This window comes from Micrasema longulum, unplaced genomic scaffold (assembly GCF_059751315.1).
Source record: "Micrasema longulum isolate JH-2025_06_02 unplaced genomic scaffold, ASM5975131v1 h1tg000197l, whole genome shotgun sequence".
Lineage (NCBI taxonomy): Eukaryota > Metazoa > Arthropoda > Insecta > Trichoptera > Brachycentridae > Micrasema > Micrasema longulum.
In genome coordinates, this window is record NW_028277402.1 from 40,196 (window position 1) to 64,079 (window position 23,884).

A 23,884-nucleotide genomic window follows, 5' to 3' on the forward strand; every position below is an offset into this window, starting at 1 on the left:
CCATATGACGGCAATACTTTACTTGACCTTGTACAACACAACATTGCTCGTGCTGACCTACATAGGACTTCTCGTGAAAGTATTGTGTAATGTATTTCATCATTTTTGAAGCAAAAGTGATTTATCTATTTTAAATGCAATGCATGAGCATAAACTATGAATAATTTGTTAAAATATATACTTTTAATGATATTTTTTTTAAAATATGAGAAATCGTCGCAATACCAAATATAAACGTTTCAGTGAAAAAAAGTTAAATTAAATTAGTTAAAATATTCCGAAACTAAAAAGGCAAATTTTTTAAACCCTTTTCCCGATTCCCGCGATTTTTTTTTCCTTCCGTGCCATTTCAATGTCAGTCATGAATACGGACGCTGTATTGATTCTGGAGTAATGTCTCAATGTAGAGTGTTAAGTGAAGTGGCCTACAGACCTACATTACAAAAGTTTGACTTGTACCCAGTGAAAAAATAAAATATCGACTGTTATAAGGTCAGTAATTAAAGTTCGTGGTTTTTTGTACTCGCTGGAGTACAAAAACGGCCAAAACATTCGCTCGGTAGTGCGTTGTGAGTTAAAATGCACGAAAAAGCTACAACGATGAGCACCTCAAGCTGCGTTGCCGCATCTACAAGTCAAACCAAGGCAGCAGGTGTAAGTGGTAGTGGAATAGTGACGATGCTCATTCCTCTGGATTCTATAGCGCCAGATATTCCTGACTCCGAGCTGCACATGTCTTATGAAGATGGCTCAACTGGTAAGTACCGCTTTAGACACATCGTGTTTCGGTTATTCCGTGTGCCCCGAAACGTGCGAATTTGTCGATCGCTACACCCGCGATAACCAAAATAAACAAACCGGGCATGTCAGAAACCAGCTAGGGTTTCGGAGATACTTACTGACTATCTTATGATACACCTATTTGCAAATTACTCATCGTTTTCTTATTACTTCTGCTGATTTGTTTCCGTTTATGAACCATCAGACTCACGTTACACTGACATGAAAACGAAAGTACGTACGTACCTCTACTCTCTCACTTGCGAATATGCGGATTTCGGGCGAAATCGAATCTGATTAGCTATCATTCTGTCTCTTTGATTTTCTATAAATGATTTTAATGATTCAAATAGTTGGATTATTGCTTTTAATTATTTATTGACGCAAAAACGGCATTTACACACATACACATTTAAATAAGCGCTTTAAATAATCAAAGTTAAAGAAGAAAAAAAATGCATATATATATAAATAAATAAAATTATGTACTTATGCTCAGAAATATGAAAACGTTTTTTTATAGAAATAATATAATTATATCGTCGTATAATAGGCAACCAAAAAATTAAAGAAACGATTCATAAAGTAAAATATTATATGTATACAAAAGAAAAGTAAAACCTGAAAACTTATATGGACTTTTATATGAACTTTTTTTATATGAACTTTTTATGTAATATTTTTATTTTTACTTTTTTAGAATTAAATTATTTTTCCCCTCTCCTCCTGCATTCATTAGTGTGAAATCTGTAATTGGTCTTACTTTTTAAAATTGTTCTTTTGTACCTTGTTTTTTATATAAAGACTGTATGATTTCATTAATAAATAAATAAATAAAATTAAATTAATATATTTTTTTTAAAGGTGTTTTACTTTTTGTAGGTGTTTTCTTTATTTATATTGAACATGTCATTATTTTTGCATTTCTTTGATACTTTGCCCTGCTTCAACGGTACATACATACATAACGAAATGAGGCATCATGAATGTATGTTTGTAATGTATATGTTATGTTTAAATAAATGAAATGAGTTAAATCATCATCATTCCTAATGGTGCATGGGGCACTGCATTGGCACACCAATCGCAGCGTATTTTGATCATTTTTGTTACATGTAGGTAAGATGATTAACCTCGTGGTGTAATGGTCAGTGTGTTTGCCTACCGTGCGAGAGCTCTCAGGTTCGATTCCCGTCATGGTTAATATGAAATATTGATTTTAAATGTGTTTTTCACACTAGAATATTTCATAGTCCCTGGACTGGTACCTGAAGCGTAAGACTGCTCATCTTACCTTCATGTAACAAAAAATGATCAATATACGCTGCGATTGGTGTACCAATGCAGTGCCCTATGCACCATTAGGTGCGGAAAGGGAATGATGACGATTTTATATTTATTTAACTTTTTGTACATAATGTTATTTGTACATTGGCGGGCTTATTGCCAAATGGCAATTTCTTCCAACCAACCAATAAAATAAAAGTTTTATTTTTATAATTCAAATCACAGAACATATTCAATAGAAAAAAAAAATTAAAAAGCTTAAGATATATAAAAATAGAAATAAACGTACGTAATAAACGATGATGATGACTTCAGGTGACAGTCCAGGGGATTATGAAACATTTCAGTGTAAAAACACCTTTTTAAATAAACATTTCATGTCAATCATGTCGGGAATTGAACCCGAGACCTCTTGCGTGGCAAGCAAACGCGCTGACCACTATTTACGCTCATTAGAACAGAGGCGGATAGCATATTAAGAACATTAGTAATGAGAACAGAGAACATGAATAATGGAATATGGAAGTCTCGGCATGTACAGGGCTAATGACCTGTCGTTTTTGTCAAAATTAATTTGTTTTTAAATATACAACTCAAGCACGAGCTGCCGAATTTGCGAGTGCTAAGTTAAATTTATGTTATATTTTAGGAGAACAATGTGCAGATTGTACATATTACTAAAATATGAAGTCATGGCAACATTTTAAATGTATCGTGTCTTGTGGACGAATTTATGTACCTACTTACTTATTACAATTTTTGTCAAAATTGGCATGATTTTATGATCCAATTCATGGTCCTGGATATGAGACAATAAGGAGATATCAGCAAAATGTTCGTTCGAGCCCGATAACCCGCACGAATTTTGCTCAGAGACATCTCTCCTTTTTCGCATCGAGAGTGTTCAATATTTCGGAAAAGTGTATTAAGCTCTCAAGGACAATGGGTTTTCCTTAGTGGGGAGGAATTTAAGTGGGAAACTCCTGGATGATTTTCCAAATGTTTGATTTTGCTATTTACCATATTGATGTGCCATACGTTGATTTTTTTAAATTATTATGTTTTCAGAAGTTCATTTAAAAAAAAAAAAATTCAGATCCTAAGCCAATATCACCCTAAGCTAATAAAATATTTTAGTTTTTATGTATCGTATTGTCAGCGATATAATTTTTTTAAGTTTCCAAATTACTCCGTCTGTGACGTCACAAGTTCTCTACTGTGAGTTCTGCTGATTGATAAATTGGCTTCCCGTAAACCGGAAATCTATAACATTCTATCACTGGTTGATTCACAAGAACTCGTGACGTCATTGAAAGTATGTAGTTCTTTTTTTTTAAACCGCTTTAATATTTTTTTCATAGAATTTCAAGAAACTTCGCCGTAAATCGATTTATTTTTTTATTGCTGGTCTCTCTAAATACTAATACCTCCCCAGCCAATACAATTATGCTTAAGTTGGCAGTCGGCATTACTTAGGAAAATTAGTTTTTTAGTGCGACAGCTTGGAGATGTACTTAGAGTATATAATGGTTTGTTGTCGGAGAACCAATATGGCTTCCGGGAGGGCAGAGGCACTGCCGACGCTATAGCTGCTGTCACTCTTAAAATTACTCAAAGTCTTGATAGTGGTAAAAGACTTATCGCAATATTTCTAGATCTCGCCAAGGCTTTTGATACTGTCTCATTTACGAGTATTACTTGTAAAATACTCAGACACACTGGTATCAGAGAAAAGGCGCTTATGTGGCTAGAGGATTTTCTTACTCATAGGTCACAATCAACAATACTCCAAACGCCACAATGAGTTGTACGAAGTGAGGATTCCAATATCCTTTATGGAGCTCCACAAGGAAGTGTCTTGGGACCTGTTCTCTTCCTCGTTTATATAAACTCTTTGTGTGATTTGAGTAATGGCGGAAAAACTATAGACACTGTGTTTCAAAAAGCAAATTGTGGTATGAGAAGTATCAAAAACTGGCTGGATGACAATCTGCTAACACTGAATGTGGATAAAACAAAATATCTTACATTTAGTTCAAGAGATGGGTCACCACCTGAAGCCAGTTTTAAGCTACACATTAACTCTAGAAATTCGTGTCAATTATTGAAACCAGTTGAAAATATAAAATATCTAGGCATTGTTATTGACAGAAATTTGTGATGGGAGACACGGGTTCAGTCCCTGGTATCTAGATTAAGAAAACTGTGTCATGTCTTTAGCTCACTCAGAAACATCCTGGATTAGCACTCTTAAAAATGTCTACTTTGCGCTTTTCCAATAGGTGGCTGCTTATGGCATAATTGGCTGGGGAGGTTGCTCGACAATTGTCATGAACCCCCTATCAAGACGCAAAAACTTATTCTTAGAGTTCTTGATATTCGTCAAATCTATATCAGGAATGTATTGACAATTTTCTGGCCAGGCGACTACGGAAGGAGGTCCCAACAGAATCCCCGTACGAAGTTTTTGCGTAACCCAAACTTCTTAATACCGAGAACACGTACGATGTTTGCTAGGAGACACTTTTCATATATAGCTCCAAGAGTGTTTAAAGTCTTGGAACATTTTAAGTTCTCCAAAACAACGTCTGTATTTAAGATGAAGATCCATAATTGGATTGTATCGAGGGGTAGAGACCACTGTATGAGATTGCTTCGGGAATAAATATATAACATCACTGCTGTCTTCATTATTATCCATATACGTATATGTGTATATCATCTCTGTCATACGTATTATTATATAACTTTTCTGCATTCCATTTTTCGACATTTATAAATTTTTATCATTTATATTTTTCTATTATAATTTTCATTATTTATATTTTTCTACTTTTTTGTATATTGTTTTGATTATTTTGCATATTGTTTTGATTACTTGTTTATTGTTTTAATATGTTAATAAATATTTTTAATTTATATATCGAAGAGTCCCGACTTAACACAGAATTTTCTAACAAGTCGGGACATAAAAAACATGTAATTGTGACTATGATAAAATTGTGTATTTTGTGCATTACATAAAAAAAAATATATACTCTAAGGATATGTACGAATTTATTTAGATTTTTACTTCCACAAAGAAACTAAAAGGCGGCGAATTTATTCTTTAATTGCTGGTATCCCTAAATGCGTGTAATAAAATTCTGCTTAAGTTGGTAGTCGGCTTACCACAGAAAAGTTTATGTTTAGTTTGACAGCTTGGCTTCTTACCGGCTTTTTTGTTTTAAAGCGAATTCCAGTCGCCAGTCTCATTCATAAGGCAGGAACGCATAGTTTTAAGACCGGAAACATAAAAAGTCTATATTTCTTTACTCTTACATATTATAAACGCCACGGTTGCGTCGATATAACATATTTTTATTTAATGTTTTATTTTTTAAGTTAAAATAAAAGTGTGTATCAGAAATACAAGTAATGCAAAATAGAGCTATAAGATACATATTACGGTATACCAATGGAAACGCATGTCAAAGACATTTACAAACTTACTAATATTCTCCCATTTTTGGTCATACCGTATTATGAGATCGCAAAAACAGTGCTTCAAGGTGTAAATAAAGACTCTCTCACTAATATTGGCTATACCTCCAATCGTGACATCCACCAGTATAATACGCGGCAGAGTCAAAATATTCACGTACCTGGATCACGCACGACAAGGTATGATCTAAGGTCTCTGCTGTACCTTGCTTGTAGTGAGTACAACAGGCTACCGGAGTCCTATGGAACGCCAAAAAATAACTAAATTCATTAAAAAATTACTACTGAGGAGGTACGTGGAAGGGTAAATCTAGTTTTAAGTTCTTCTTTTTCTCGGATATTTCTTTCTTACTATATGCAAATGTTTAATATTAATTTTTATTACAAATTGTTTTAATTTCTTTGTATTATATACTTGCTTGCTATCTTATTTCTGTTTTATGTACATATTATTACTTGTTACTTTATTATTACTATTATTATTATCATACCTTTCTGTAAATATTATTCTGTCCCAAAATGCGTTTGTTGTAACTCCTGGGAATACAAAAAAAAAATTGTATGATTTAATAAAAAAAATATTTTTTTTAAAGTTAGCCATATTTACAAAAGACTTTAAACCCATTCACCCACCTCGTCCTCATAGTAAAGTTTAGTTCTCGTCTTCCCAGTAAAGTCCCAGTAAAGGAGGACACCCCCCTTTAATTATAAATTAATCTTTAAATGTCAATAATACTGTAACAAAGAATACAACTCTTTTTTTGAAAGATATGCCTGAGCCCTCAATGGTGACATTTAACTAATGCCCAGACGCTCAGTCATGCCCAACGCGGTCGTTCTTCGAACGCCAGCTTGGCGTGACGTTTTGAATCGAAACAAAAATGGCCTACTTGTGTCATAAAAACGTGTAAAAACCTTTCTTATACACATTGTAAAAAGGATTGCGTTACTTTTCATTCGTAAACATTTGTTCATGAGTGATTAACAAAATTAAATATTTTTTTATTGTAAACGTCAAACTACGCCCAGCGGCGCAATTGCGAAGCTCTGCTTAGTTACAGTCGTGCACTGATAATACGTTTTTAAAATATAATAAACGAAAGTTAATATAATCTTTTCGTTCCTAAAAATCCAGTGAATATAAATAAATGGGTCGAAAGGATTTTAAGAAAAAAAACTGTACTGTTAAATGTTAACTTACAAACTTTTTTATGTACCAAAAATGAGTATTCTTTGTATTTTGGTAACATATGCATGTTCGTTGAATGCAGCCCCGGCATAATTAAACAGTACTTAGTAAACATGGGTACGTTTTAGTGTCACTACTTTTTAAAATATATTATTTTACTCTGTAGGGCATGTTTATATATTATATTATGTCAATTCCGACATACCTATATAAAAATAGATAAGTCATATTTGAGGGATGGATTAGCTTTCGGACAATTTAATATTAGGGTGAAATTGGTATAGAGAAAAAAAACAAAATATTGGTACCTATTACACATTGAATTTAATCGAAATATTGTTTGAGTTTGCCGTTTATCATATTGATGTGCCATATATATATATTTTTTAATGATTATTATGTTTCTGACCCTATATAATTTGTGGCGATATACTCGTATGTCTGTGTTAACTAATTATTCGTCCTAATTCAACATACGACTTTTGGTCTCATGGAGTTGGTACTTTCGTCTCAAAAATAATAAAGTGTCAGTAAATCTTAGAGTAATAACCTAATAAGTCAAAAACTATTTTATGATTATTGACCACGAACTTAGCTACATATTGTAGCAATACAGCGGGCCGTAGGTACTTGCGCCGAGAATTGCGAGCGCGAACCGAAATCATCCATTACACGTTTGTTGTTAAACTAAAACCGAACCAAAAATTTGGAACGCTTTTGTTCTATGCAATAGAGCTTAAGAACTTCTCTAGAGAATACTCTGAGAAGTAAATAAATTATATTACCTATGCAATTTTTCCATTTTAAAAGAAAGCGCGGTCTTGCTTTTCTTCATATAAACGTATTTCTTTATATTTTCTCCCTGAATTATGGGCACTAGAGCAATGTTTTTTTTACTCAGTAAAGATATTTACCATTGTCTTCTATCGTCTTGTTTTTTTTTATAAATGATTTATAATGGGAACTAGAACCACCCAAAAACCCTTGAAGGCGCCCTGTTTTATTTGCCGTCTCCGGACGCACGGTATGCAAATACGATAACGTCCTGTGGCTAGTGTCTCGGACTCACGGACCAAAGGTCTGTGGTTCGAATCCCACTCTACCCCAACTCGATTCCCATTTTCTAATAGTGAGTTTTTTACAACTCGTTGAAAATGGTCCCCATAATTAAATATTTGGGTAAATCATAAGAACGCAAATATTTCACTAAAAAAAATTTTTTTTTTTGAAAAGTGCAAAATGTACCGCCATAGAAAATTTCATTCTTATACGCTTTCTAAATAAAAACAACATAATCGGTTCAGTTTCGTTGTGCGGCAAACGGGACAACGAAACGTCGATTTTAGTTAGGCATAATCAGTCTATCCTGCAGCTGTCTTTTTGTCACGGTATCGGAGAGGCATCTGCAAAAGAGTGTCGGGGAAACAATGTTTAAACATTAATGTTCGTCATATTTCCTGTCATCGCATATCCTCTTAATGGTAGTTGATTGATGCATTTGCTGTAAAGTTCCGTGGGCATAGAATTAAGAATAAACATTTTTCAACAACTCTTTGGAGTGAACAAAGTCCGTCAAGTATGGTGGGTAACCGAGAGTCTCCAGCGTCAGCTCTTGCAGCTTAAAGACCGTCTTATGTAAAGTATGCAGCCGGGCGTAAACCGGCCTCGGTTATTTTACTGCGGGCTTCTTTATTGTTTGCATTTCAACATATAAATGTATTTATTTTTTCTTTTCACACTTTGCAATGCAAACATATTAAGATTTATTTTTTCAAATGCTGTTACATTTTTTAAAGAAAATATTGATTGTCACGAATTAAAATTAGTTAAAACTAGACACTATTTAAGAATGACCGCATTCAAATATGTGTTAGTGAAAGGCTCATATCACGCCATGGCAAAAATCCACCCGGCACGATGAAATAACATAAGGTGGATTGATATTTTGATTTGCAGGCAATAATAAAATGCTTTAGAACAAACTTAAGAATGCTATTAAAACATTACGAAAGTTTAAATAACCTTATATTAATGAGTTAGTTTTCTTTTTATCCCTTTATTCAGGCTATCTACCGAGACATGATAATATCAGCCAAAAACAATTGAAATATTTACAAATTAGGTACAATAAAATAACATGGACGACAAAACCAGAATGAACATGGGATTACAGCATGCACACCAACATAAAAAAAATGCATTTACACAAGAATATCACTAACTATTAGTTGTAATAATATACACCCGACGAAACAAATAAAATTTAAACATAAATTTAAAAAATCATTATCAGAAAAAACCTACCAAAAACATGACAGTGAAAATGACCAAAAACCAACATAAAAAAAGGATTCTCATTGTAAAATACATACAGCTCGATAAAACCCACTGTCTAAAAGATCAAAACTACTACTACTACTACTACTACCATCACGCCATTTCCCCGTAGGGGTAGGCAGAGAGAATGGACCGCCACACACGTCTATCCTGGCATACACTCCTAGCCTCTTCCACATTCATACATCTTGTCATACATGCCCTTCGGTTCTGTCTGCTTTTGACATGACCAGACTTAAGATTTTGGTTTATCTGATCATGCCACGTCTTCCTTGGTCGTCCTCGTCTAACGTTGCCGTTCATTTTTGCCATATATACTTGTTTTACCATTCTCTCGTCGTCCATTCGTTCTACGTGACCAAACCATCTTAGAGACCCTTTCTTAATCTTATCAATTATACTTGTCTCAGATTTACACTCTCGCCTGATTTCATCATTCGTAACCCTGTCATACATTGATTTCCCACACATTCGTCTAAGAGATCGCATTTCAACCGCGTTCACTCGGCTTTCATCCTTCCTCTGCCAGTTCCATGTTTCACTTCCATACATAAGTGTTGGGACTAAAACTCCGTTGTGCACTGCCAGTTTAGCTTCGATTGACATATTTTTATTAGAAATTACTGTGCTTAGTGCTTCGTTCATTTTGTTGCCCGCATTCACTCTTCTTTCAACATCTTTTTCTACTCTTCCATCTCTTGAAAACATGCTTCCCAGGTACACAAATTCTTCTACTTGCTCGAGACATTCGTTGTTTACATTTATTATGCAGTCAGTAACCTCACTATCCCTTTCAAATACCATCACTTTTGACTTACCTTCGTTCATCGCCAATTCGCTCTCCAGGCATACATCATACATTCTAGAGACTATTTGCTGTAAATCAGCCTTGCTGCTTGCTAACAGAACTGCATCGTCAGCATACAACAAGCAGCTTACTGAAAAATAATCTTACAATTATATTTTTTGGCAATTTAATAGAATAAACACCCAAGGGAACAATGTTTTTATATCATTTATAAAAACCAGAAATATAAGAAAAAATAACGAAATGATTAATTAATTAATTACTAAGAATCATAAGAAGAGCAATGAACTTATTTGAAATCACCACGCAAAATAGTTTGGTATTAGATACTTATTTATTTTTCAATAAGTTTGCAATTAGCCACTTCTTTTTAAAAACAAAATTACACATGCTATCTATACGTGACTTGTTTAGAGGTTTGGCGTCAGTTAAGTAGTCAGTGTACGATTGACACGTTTTCGTTATTAAACATTTCATTTCGAAGTCCAATGCCTTTCTTAAGTCATCAAAACATAAGTTGATCTTTGGGTCATTTGATAACGACAAATAAATCTTCAATATGTGCCAATGTCATAAGCTTATGACTGTTCACCGAACGAAAAATGAAAATTCCTAACCTAATGTAAAGAAGTTAAGTATAGTGTTGGCAAAACAAGAATAAAAAAATATGCTGAACACTGTCGATGTGCAATATTCCAGGTGTTGTAAAACTATGTACGATAGATAACTATGAACCATAGTCGAAATTTATGCAAATTGCGAGACTGAGACAAGCATTATAAAAAAAAATAAGGAAAAGTTTCTGCAGCGATTTGGACATGCAGAGCAAATGAATGGCGTATGAACAGGTTTAAATATTGACGATGCTAATGTGGATTGATATAGAAGTCTACAAAGACCAAATAAGACATGGCAACATACAGACGCACCTGTTTGTAGTCATTTTGTGAACGAATATGTGGAAAATAGGAGGAACCGGATAAAGGCCAACCTTAAGTATGCAATCCCTTTCGAACAATAATGAATAAATGCTCGGGTACCTGCGTCGTTTGTCTGTACCGAACTCTTGTTCATTCATGTTGTTGTCCCTTCGAAGGGAGGTGAAAAGTAACAAATCTAAATAGTAGACTAATTTAGAAGAGCGTGCACTTCTTATGCTCTAGAACAAGCTTCGTCTGCTCTTAAGGTCTCAAAGGTTGTCAGCGACAGATAGTGTTAGGACGATTAGGGTTTTTGCACAGGATTGTACCGTTAGTATTCCAACGATTAGGGTTTTGTCAGGGATTAACGATGTTAGGACAATTATTTTTTTTAAATAGTATTGAAAAGGTATTCTGAGGATGTAATAGAGCCATGTTAGGATCTGTGTTATGGTTTTACTGTAATTATCTTGATTATTTGATGTACTATTTGATGTATTATGTTTATTGTCCTTTCGAAGCGGGATGCGGGGGACACGGCCGCAGGCCCAAATTGAACTAAAACAGAAGAAGAATATGGCGAAAGTTCTGACTATGATTGATCACAAATTTACTATATTGCAGTTAGGGGTACATTAAGAGCTTTTAAAGTTTAGTTATAATGCTTTCGACGCTTTCATTGTAACTGTTCGCAGTTTTATACAAATGGGCCGGTAATTTATAGATTGTCCATTTAGGATGTTTTAAAATGTCATGCTTAACTTTCCCTTCCCGGTGATGTGTAGCTAGTACACATTGTATCTAATAACTTTTATATCTTTGTAAACATAATAAATAAAGGGTTTAGATTTTATGTATTCCTCCGTATACATTAACGTATCGATTGAAATAATTTATTATTAAATAATAAATAATTGTTGGGCGCAGAAAAACCATTTCTTCAAAAAATAAAGATAAATCCACCTATGGTATCAAAAGCTTGTAAGTCGCGGCGTATGAAGTAAAAGAGTACCGAATATACGACTGTCTCGCACACTTTTTACGTCTCATTCTCGATAATGAAGGTATATTCGCGAGCCAGAGCCTGTAACACTGCCACAGAACGCCAGTTGCTCTCGGAGCTCCATTAAGGGTGGTTCGTTTGCCCGTGTTTTGAGCATTATAAAATGTTTTTCCGATTATATTTAAAATATTATAACTTTTGACTTAAAATGTAGTTAAATTTGGTAAACTATCCGAAATAAAAATGAAACACTATTATTGGATTTTATTCTACTTTTAAAAAAAAGTATGTGTCGCGTTTCATCTTGTTAGGACATTATCAAAATGACTAAGTCATTATGTTTCATTATGAAATTACCAATTATCAGCAAATACAATTACTAAAATATAATGCCTATGAATGTTTCATTTTTCAAATTTAAATCCCTGTGTGTATCACATACAACAGCGGGACGTGCGAATTTTTTTAGCATAGTAATGGAATAGTTATAGCCCAGGTATGTCTTAATTTTTACTTAGATAAAATTGAATTGGTGGTCAATTGGTAGAAATCCACAATAGTTAAACAATAACTTGATTAATCCAGTGCTTTTCTATAAAGCTTTTGACAAACTTCTAAAAACATCGGGCTATGTCCTTGTAAGACGAAACGCGTCACACAATAATAAAAGTGCTTTGAAACTTCTTTCAAACTTAATATAAACATTCCTATTGTTCTTTGATTTGATTAAAATTAGTTTGAGATTCTTTACTACATATGAGCCAATTTCTGATTGTACGTTTTACTTGATAATGGAAAATAACCAAATGAGGAAGTTCAGTGACTTTTTAATTTTTTTATTTGTTAATAGAATATTAAACTAAGCCAATTTTTTTTTTTTATATATCTTATCAGCGTTATGGTTTTTTAAAATGTTGTGTTTCTGAAATAACTCCGCGTGTGACGTCAGAGGTTGTTCTATGAAAGTTCTTCCGATTGGTTCTTTTACGGTGACCAAACCGGATATCGGAAAGCTCTTATATCATTGGATGGGTCATATGAACCAGTGACGTCATTCAAAGTAGTGCGTTTTAGTTAAAATATTTATTATTATTATTATTATTTTCGTACATTTTTAAGAAATTTTACCGTACAATTTAATGCTCTAATTTTTACCGCGCGCAAGAAAACATTTTTTGTACCCAACTTCCGTAGGGATAAAGTTCCGCTTTTACTGCATTATTGCATTTTTCGGACCATAAGACACTTTTTTACTCTGAAAATTCAACCAAAAATTGGGGTGCATCTTATGTTCCGATGCGTCTTATCGTCCGCAAAATACGGTAAGTTTATATTTAACAAGAAGATGCGTTCATTTTCTTTCCCGTTGTCTGTGGTTTCGTATCTTCTATTCCTGGGTCAATGTCTTAATCTATGGTCGCTCTGTCCGTTTCCGCCAATTTGGTATCCCGGTCATCCATGGATTTTGTTTTTTCATAAAGCTCATAATGCACCAGGTAGGTGTTACCTGGACCCCAGAAATCAATAAACATAATAAGAGTTTTAATGGTAGGTAAAACTCCAATATTATGTGTTCTGAATTGATTTCTGGAGTCCATAATATGAGAGATCTGTCTATAAACTAGAGTCAATCATATTCGTCAAAATCTTAACTAACTTGGGATAATTATTATCGAATATAATTTTCTGAAATGTAAGTATATCGTTTTTATCGTTTTAAGAGCATCAATCCGATTTAGAAGTCGCTTTTGTTTTCGAATCAATCTGATTACCTACCTATCTTTTATTATTCATTGTTGCGAGTACGATGATTATGAAATCATCGAATACCATGCAAATGTGTTTAATTTCACCGTTATAAACTTTGCAAGTCCTCGTATGCTTTAGGCTTAAAGTAAAATAAACAACCTACAACATTTTTACAATCTTTTTAGCTACAATGACGTCATATTGGTTACCGTGGGAAATTATAAATGGAATTACTTTATATATTTGGTTTTATGAACCACATGTGAGAACATTTTTATGAAATACCTTCGGATACTATATTTTGGATGTTTTAGCACTAACTTTGTGGATCACTGTAATATATAATATTTTTGAGAATACCTTTGTTTTTCACCTTAAACACAATTACCTCCTCCTCTTTTACTATCGACACCCATTAAATTGTTCACTGTTTCTTTTTTATATTATGTAAGTATATTTATTTATATAAATATATTTTAAGCCAATCAACAGGCTTATGAAAGCCGTAATACGTTGGCATTAATGATATATAATACAATGTATTATATAAAATCCTATTATATAAAATAGTAACAACTCAAAATGCAGAATTTCCAGAAGAGCCTGAATATATATATTTCTTTTCATCCTTTAAAGTAATGCTAATAATATATTTAGATTTTTCTGAAAACGTGCTACTGCATTTTTCAAAGAAAATCTTGATTGTCACAAAAAAACTGTTAAAATAAGACACTGTTTGAGAATGGCCGCATAAGTGTTAGTGTAAGGTCCATTATTTCACACGATGGCAGAAATCCACACGGCACGATAAAATAACAAAGGGTGGATTGATATTGATTGTATTGTCATATTTATTTATTTAATGGCAGGCAAACGTAATTACCAGTACAACATTAGGATTTTTACCTGAGAGTATCCGCTGAGTGAATTTTAAACACATACAAAAGAATATAATATGTTTACAGCTTTCCACCCTAATTTTGCTATCCCGTGTTGATTTGGACGATACGTGTGAAAATGGCCTGTTTGTCATAAAGCCATCGAGCCGTTAAATGTTAATCTAGAATTATGTCTATTTTTTCGTATAATGTTTTTTTTTTTTTTTTAATTTTCTCTTAAAATTACATTTTTTTGAGTCGTGACGATTATATTGGAGGTGCGGTATGCCACCTGCGGTGCTATTCTAAACCGCTCTCGCGGCCGTAGAAAACACTTTTATCTCGTGTATTTACGTTGTTAAACGTGTTTTCTACGGCCGCAAGAGCGTTTGGAATATCAGTTCTGATGATTTTTTTTATTATTTCATTGTTCGATCCACATTTATTTATTCACTAATACAATCGGCGCCATTCTGATGCAGTAAAATTGCGTATTCCACGATTTGTCCTGATTATTTTTTAGCTTAATTTGAAGATAATGTCAAGCCTTAATTAATTACATTACACAATTGACACACCGAGTCAGACACCGCCAAATTTATGAAGATTCAGTAAATAAAATTTTCTTCACTAAGCCTTTATAACTCAACTTCTTTAAAAGTCAAAAATACCATGTTATTTTTTTAGTTTTCTGCAAATGATGAAGCGCGTGTTTTTTAGATTTTCAAAATTCTAGTAATAAAATGAAAAAACGGTAGAAAATAAAAACGGTAGATTGTAGCATAGTATTAATATGTTACAATGCCTCAACGCGTTCTCAAGCGTCTAAGATGTATGAAATATTTTGAAACAATAATAATTATTTTACTTATTTTAGCATAGTGCAACCCCACATTTTTCATACTTTATTTGTGAGATGTCATTGCACCCTGGACGCATACAACCATATATATATTTTGCGATTTTACTACCCAAATTTGAATCCCATGTTCAAGCTTTAAAAAGATGCTTGACTTCGAGGCCACAGTCTCAGGCTGCGGCTGTAGAAAACCAGATTCAATCTAAATCCACGGAAACATTTCCCGAGCACAAGGGTTGTTGATGGTTGAAATAAGCTGACACAAGAGCTGATCTCAACGTGTAATCTCAATGGGTTCAAAAATGGACTAGATTTGTTTCGGAAAAGTTAAAGTGCGCCAGCAACTAACTTTCGTTAAAATAGATTTAAGCTGCTCGCTTAAAATTAATATAATAAAAACAATATACTCGATATATACACTGAATTCACATATTCTAAGCTCACAATAAATTATCTTTTTAGCCCATATTGGCAATTGTCCAATTTGATCTTGTCCTACTGTCATTGGAGGAACATATTGAGGTAGACACTTACGTTTCGTAGCCTGTATTTTTGGTTCAACTCTTCGGAGATTCATAGTGGTCTTTGTACCCAGTTTATACAGCGCCAAAGCAACCCCCAGACGAAAAACGGCCATTGCTAGCTGTGTGTCCAGCTTTTTCTTTGCCGTTCGAAGTCTCTTATACAACATCCAGGTATTGGACATTGCAAGATCTAAGAAGCGGTAGAATATACGAACTTACCCTTATTTGCTTCGCTACAATACCTTATAAGTATTCACGATGCTTCCAATCAAATCCACCCCACCCGTGCTCGATTGTGTTCGCCAACTATGTGTTGTCGTTCAATAGTAATGTGCCTTTCGTTATACCACTGTACTAGTGATTTTGGTAGCTCACTAACAAAACAAAACTTGAAGCAAGAATGACAATTATTTTACTATCAATTCAGGTGATAGTGGATAACTCGGTACCTTCCACATTGATCACATACTCCTACGACTATCCACGTTCATTTTCGACAGTTTCCTATCTATTCGTAATTTGCAGTCTAGTTACGTTTCTTTGTATTGTATTTGTATTAAGACTGCAAATACCTCGTTTAGCCCACAATAAGGAAATATCACATACTACTAATACTAATAAAAATATATGAAATGCATTAAGAAACACTATTTGTATTTTCAAAATCAATATGGATATTGTGGAAAAATGTTTTTATACATAAATTTAAAAAGATTATTATAAAAAATACGTCCTTAGAAAACCACGACATGTTTGGCCTTGATAAATGTGACGTCGATATTCGTGACCTCGTTCTATACAAGTTTTAACGGTTGCAAAAAAAATCAAAATTAACATAATTCTTGACGCATTAGAGGCGTGGCCAATGCAATGACCGTTTTCGTGGGAATTCAAAATTATAAATTTTAAAATATTTTTATGCTACTAATAAATAGAAAAAAAAAATTGTTCGATAATATTTCAAAGGCCTTTATTACTTTAAAATTGTATTTTAAAAAGGCGATATTTCCCTATTATAAGCGTAACTATGTAAAGTAGTTTCCCATAGTTTTGATTCCTTGGAATATCTCGCGACAGTCCAACAATAACATTGTATGCACCACCTAAATCTGGCTCACCGGGTTTCGTTTTTCATTTAATTCAAGCAATCATTTAAAGAAATCCGCCAATAATGTGATGACATATATTAAATTGTTTTACTGAAAAGATTTTCTTAAATTATTTTCTTAGACGAGTTAAAATCAATATTCATCGAATCACTTAAAGGAACGACCTTGATATATTACATTACAAAAATGGCGTTTTATAAGTTATTCATAATAATTATATTAGTAAGACATTAGGGGCCAGATGCATTAAAAAAGAGTTCAGTTGAATACTGTTTTTAATTCAATGTTGCGAAAAAGTAAAATAAAATAACCCGTTTTGCACATTTTACAAAAACGCAACAATTGTTAAACCCAACTTTTTTTTATGCAACCGGCCCTTCGTAAAAAGGTTTTTGTGTAACTCAATATTATGACAGAAATGACAAAAACAATTATTTACTTCGTATGCCAAAACTACTGGCAGACATTTTATAAAGATGACCTTGTAACTCAATGTGACAGAAATAACACCAACGATAATTTACTTTCTTTTTCACAACTATATGGAAAACTATTCAAAATAATGAATTTACCTAAATAAGTAGTATTTAAAACTGTCTTAACATTTTGTAATTTCTCTGTCTTCTTTATATATGTATATTCTCACATGTAAAAAAAAGTATATTATTAAGTGTTCTCGGCACGGGTGCCCCAATAAGGACACATTATTTTTATTATTGTTCATAATGTGAAAAAAAAAATTAATGAATAAATAAATAGGTTAACACAAACAATAAGTACTAAAGAGCACGTATAAATATTTATTTTAGATTTTATCAAAATTTGAAATACGCGCCCTTGTCAGCTTTACGGCAGGTGACTTTCAAATTAACTTAATAGCAACCAACATCATACAGCGTGTATGGTTAATCCCGTCACATCCGATACCACACTGATCAGTATAAGCAGAATGACATATTCATGATCATCATTCCCTTTCCGCACCTAATGGTGCACAGGGCACTGCATTAGGGCTGCTACACCAATCGCAGCGTATCTTGATAAATTTTTTTACATGAAGGTAAGATGACATATTGGCATATCAAAAATAATAATTTATAAGCGTTTCTAATGGTTGCTTACTTCTGCAGAGCGCAGAGCTAGCTACCCACTCCACAATCCTGTTTTCTTCTGCAGACGTAAGCAACCATTCGATTTTGAAAATGTTTGTTTTTAGTTTTAAAACACTTTTAAATTATTTTTTTGATATGCCAATATGTCTTCGTGCTCATGCCGATCATCGTGGTTTCTCATGTGGCATTCGAATTTGCCATACACGCTGTATATGTATTATGTTTCTGAGGGATTGTATTTTGATTACATGGAATGGCATATATTTGTAGTGTAACATTTGTTTTAAATGAACTTTGGTATTTATTTGGGATTTTGTTAGAATTTAGATGGTTTGTAACAGAACTGTCACATGATGCTATAAAGGGTTAACTTTGTAGTTATGTGTTCCTGCTATTCTGAACCACTCTCGCGGCACGAGAAAACAGTTTTCTCGTGTATTTTGCATGTAAATATACGAGATAATGCGGCCGTGAGAGCGTTTGAAATACCAACCCTGGGGTGGTATTCTGAACGCAAAAGCGCGCGTAGAAAACGCGTTTTTGACGCGTATTTACGTACTAAATACACGAAAACGGAGCGATCTCTTCGCGCGCAATTCCGTTTAGAATACCAGCCCTGATGTACTTTAGCAATACAAATTAATGCAAATACAAATGTCATAGGTAATACAAAACATGAAATATTTACAATATATATATATTTACAATATTTCAAGTTTTCATCGCGATTTTAATATCGATACTCTTACGAATCAATACTTATCAATATTGTTTTTTATTTTAACCGATAAAGACGACTATTTAACAAAGTAACTACCATTTAATACTTTAATAGAGCGAGCGGGTTTACCTACAATGCAATAGGTCTCGGGTGAATTTGCAATATGGATGTTCAAACATAGGCGAAATGGTGAATATTGCACAGTGTTTACAGTGGCCACTTAAACAACCAATGACAGGTCGTAACTCCTGTAATTGCCTAGACCCCCATATTTTCTTCTCTAAAATGTTCTCCATTCTGTTATGTTTTATTAATTTAAACAGACCTTTTCATAATATAATATTTCATTTCTCTCGGCACGCGACAACCTATTGAGGAGGTTACTTTTATTTATTTTTTTAATGCAAAAATTGTAAAAGAATTCATAAAAAGTCGCTGGACTTGCACCTGAAGCGTAATACTAACTAACCATGTAACAAAAACGATTTAGATACGCTGTTTTAGATTTTGTATCAACGCCAATGCAGTGCTTAAATCACCCCTAGGTGCGGGCTTTACACACTATGTAACATTCACCATTTTGCCTATGTTTGAACATCCATATTTTTTTAATTCTTCTATTTGTTGATTTTAGTGAAGTTAAAGAGCTGAAACCTTTTTTGTTGTGAAGAGATTCATCTGACTTAATTATTTCACGTACTAGAAAACGCCTGAAAACAATTCTCCAATTTTTAACCTTCTTCTAGGTCAATCTTAATGACTCCCGAGGGGGTGAAATTTAGTCTTTTGTCTACAAACACTTGGACAGACTCAACAATTGTAATATCCTTATTGTAAGACATGCTCTTGCTCAGTTCCTTGTACAACCAACTGAAACTGGTGTCGCGGGTTCGATTTCCGCCAGTTCTAATAATAATAAAAAATTAATTGGTCTAAGTATTGTGGTGTATTTTTCTCAAGTTCTTTATTTATTATTTTTTTTACATATATTAGTTAATTGCACATTATTTGAGACATGAGTCCTAGCTCCATGGGACTAAAAGTCCTGTGTTGAGATGTGACGAGCAATTAGTTGACACAGACACATGAGTATAAAGATGTTACTACATTATCTCTGTTTAAATCACGTCTGAAGAAACATCTCTTTTCTCTTCCTTAATCTCTCCTCCTTTCCTTTTTCCTCTTTCCTCTTTCCTCTTTTTTCCTTTTTCCCATTGAGTAATAGTTTCGATTTAAGGTAATTTATAAACAAATACGTTTATTTCTATTTTTATATATCTTTAAATTTTTAATCTTTTTTTTTCTATCGAATATGTACTGTAACTTGAATTATAAAAATAAAACTTTTATTTTATTGGTTGGTTGGAAGAAATTGCCATTTGGCAATAAGCCCGCCAATGTACAAATAATCATTATGTACAAAAAGTTAAATAAATAAATAAGTATATCACCACAAATGTAGGATCAGAAACACATTTTTTTTTAAAAATAAACATATATATGTCACATCAATATGGTAAACAGTAAACTAAATATTCGGAAAATCATCAAGGAGTTTCCCACTCAAATCTCTCTTGAAAATAGTTTTCGTCAGTGAGAGCTTAACATGTTGATATTGATATTTTTATGATTTTTCATTATTTATTTCTGCATTATTAAATAAAGGAAAAACCAAATTAACATATGCTGATATTACGAAAATGTGATTTATTTGCAGTATGCATTTATTTATTTTTTTAAAAAGAATCTGAACTAATGAAATTGAAGTAATATTGACTAATGAAATAATAAATTTAAAAAAATTAATGAATCCGCCCTATGTTTTTTCACGGTGTTGTGCTATACGAATGACTGAATTGGCGGATAGGAATTTGAGCTCTACTCTTTACGTAAATCAGATTCATTTTCGTATGCTAAAACTTATCGTCTAAAGCTTAGGGCGAAATGGCTTAAATCATTCGTTATAGTACCGTCTCTCCTAGTTTTACGGAAACAATGTGTATGAGCGAGAAATAGTTTAAATTTCTCACTTACAACTTAAATGAAAGTCATTAAAATGTCAAAATAACATTAAAATGTCAAAACATGTTGAAAAAATCACAAAATTCTAGTCTTTTTTATATTGTTTTGCTGTAATTGAATTGAATTACTAAATTCGTATAATTTATATTTTAAAATTTATATCTGATTATTTTTTTATATTTTCTTCTTTGGAATTTTATTATTTATATTTATTTATCTGTATTGATATTCAATTCCATAACCATGTTATTACGGTTGAATTATTTTTACTATGTATTTTTATTATTATGGCATTACATTCCTTAGCCAACAAATTTACTTGTGATATAGGCATTTTTAATAAAACAATTATTCGTTTTAAAACATTCTTAAAGGCCCATTTCACATGTGCAGCGCTTATTCATGCGACATCGCATAGTCGGTAAAATTGTATTTGTGTGTGTGAGAAGGGGATGGGGACTCCGGAACGATTTCATTCCTAAAGTATCGATTCGAATATTCGAATATCGATTCGAAGTTACGGAATCATGTATATATATAAATATACATACAAATTGCATTTGTATTTTCCAAATTATATACCTAGCTTCTTTAAAATTTCATAACCTTGATTCATTGGCACACAGAAAAGATATCTTCAATCAGATCCTGCTTTCCAAAACTGTATATAATAAATTTGATTCCCCAGAACTAATTAATCTACTTGCATACAAAACTGTACCTAAAAGAAGCACTTACGCGCTTTTGGTCGAACAGTGAGTAGAGGTCTCAGCAAAATGTCCGTACGAGATTTTCCCAGAGCATGAGTTATGACATACCCAATACCCGTACGACTTTTGCTCTTTCTTTTGCTTTTGGAGGATCTTTGTGAACACCATATGCTCCAACTAGGTAGCGGACATAGAATGATGATGATGATGACTTTTGATAGATCGAAATCTTGACAATCACCCGATGGATTTAAACCTGGTTTTCACTGTCATGTAACGTGTCCTAAAACAAAGCTACTTGTATTTGTTATATCTTCGAAAAATAAAAATTAGTACGTCATATTCGTTTCTTACCGAAAATTACCGTAAAATACCGCGGTGATTTTACCGCCTTGCATCTCTAATTTATTGCGATACAAGTAAATATCGTTTTTGCTACCATTTATGCTTGCAATATACACATGTATGTTCATAAGGATGAATGACAATATCCGACTAAGACCCTCCATATAATCTTTCAAACTCACAGTGAAAGGGGCAGTGAACGTAATAGAGTTGAATTGAATTGAAATAATATACTAAATTAGAAATTTTAAAAGATCAACTCATTTATTGACCAAAATATTGTTTTTTTTTTTAAATGAGTAAAACCGATAGGAAGACCTACAGTCTTTAAAATGGTTTCGGGTATGTGTAGGAATGTACTCCCGCTCTGAGGAGTTACGCTCTCGGGAATTTTCCCACGGTACATCATTACTTACATCTCCAGTACCTTATGCACCATTGGGTGTGAATAAGGGTTTGATGGTGATGAACATAATATCATTGTATTATTTTAGATGTTTGTAAATCTAACGTTGTGGATCATCGTAATATAAAATTTTTATTTGAGAATTAAAATACCGTTTTGTGATCCACTGTATTTGTTTACACAACCGAATATATGTATTATGTGAATATATGTATTATGTTGTTTACTTGTTAATAACCCTTTAGGGTTATTAACAAGTAACAAGAGGGAAAAGTTTTGTAGCCGAAACTAGTCAGTTGTGTGAACAAATAAAGTGGTTTAAAAAAAAAGTATTTTAAATTCTCTTTTTTTTTTGTATAATTTGATTGTTTTGGTAATTTTGTTGGTTGTTAATTTTCTGCTTAGCAAAGTTGAAGGTGTAAACAAGGACTCTTACACTCGCATACTTTAATGTTTATTGTATCCGATTATTAGTTTTTTTATTTTTTATATGGGAGTTGCTTATAATATACAAGGTTTATATTTCAAAAAGTGGATTTTTCTGCAATTAAATATCTTAAAATTTATCTAAACTATTGGGATCAGGAGGGATATATTAATGTGGGCTAATCAGGAACTTCTCAGCATTTGCTCACGTGGAGAGGAAACCACTTAAAACTCTTCAGGAGAAGCCGGCCTGTTGGCAGTAGTCAACAGGCCTTCCGTTCCACTAGAGGAGTGTTCGGCATTTTGTTCCCTACTTTGGTTTATTTTACCAATTTCCTGCGCTATATTTATCATGTATGATACTACCTCTCGTGTGAGTTCTTTATTACCTATCACCGATGGGATGTCGGAAATTAGTTTTATTAGTTTATTATGTCAATATAATGATTTAAATAATATAAACATTCAAATTAACAATGCAATGGCCAATGCACCATTGGGTTCTGATAAGGGTTTGGTGATAATATATGTAAATATAAATTTCACCGAAGTATATATAAATTTACTTTAGTATAAATAAATATTCGTTTTTATAAACGATAAATCGATATTATTATCGCAGCTAATTGAAACGAATAATGGCGGTACATTACTTTTTCACTAACACATTCGTAAAAACACTTTGCGATGTTCTTATGAATATAATTTAACCTGTTAATATAATCGAATATTTTATATCCGATTTAAAAAAAAAAACTGGTATTGATTTAAGAACAATATTTTCCGAAGAATTAATAATTTACATTAAAACTTAAAACTGCACTTAAAAGTGCATTGTATTTATTTTATACCCTTTCTAATTTATATTATAAAACAATGGGTTATATTGTTCATTTTGTTTAAATATGTATTTTATTAGTGTTTACATGTAGTTTTTATTTCAATGTTTCTGTATTTTATTTTTCATTGTTTGTAAACCAAATAAATAAATAAATGTCAGGCGGGATGGGATTTCTATGAAGACGATGTATATTATTTAATAATACGCTAATTAGCAGCGCTGTTCATTTAAATTTCTGTGCAATTGACTTAACGGTTCCTAATTTATCATTTCATTTGAGCATAAAAAATAGCAGATTTAAGATACGAGTATATACAAATATCTATAAGTAAAACATAATTTAAATAATAATACGCTGTGAATAAAAATACTCAT

General features: G+C 32.7%; 1 protein-coding gene across 1 annotated transcript in view; it reads left to right on the forward strand.

Moving 5' to 3' along the window:
* Positions 1 to 376: 376 nt before the first annotated feature.
* Positions 377 to 23,884, forward strand: part of ftz-f1 (ftz transcription factor 1) — a 363,969-nt gene continuing 340,461 nt past the window's right edge. The window contains exon 1 of the mRNA XM_088243231.1: positions 377 to 757. Within this exon, the coding sequence (XP_088099357.1) occupies positions 580 to 757 (178 nt within the window). The 5' untranslated portion in view covers positions 377 to 579. The remainder of the gene's footprint in view (positions 758 to 23,884) is intronic.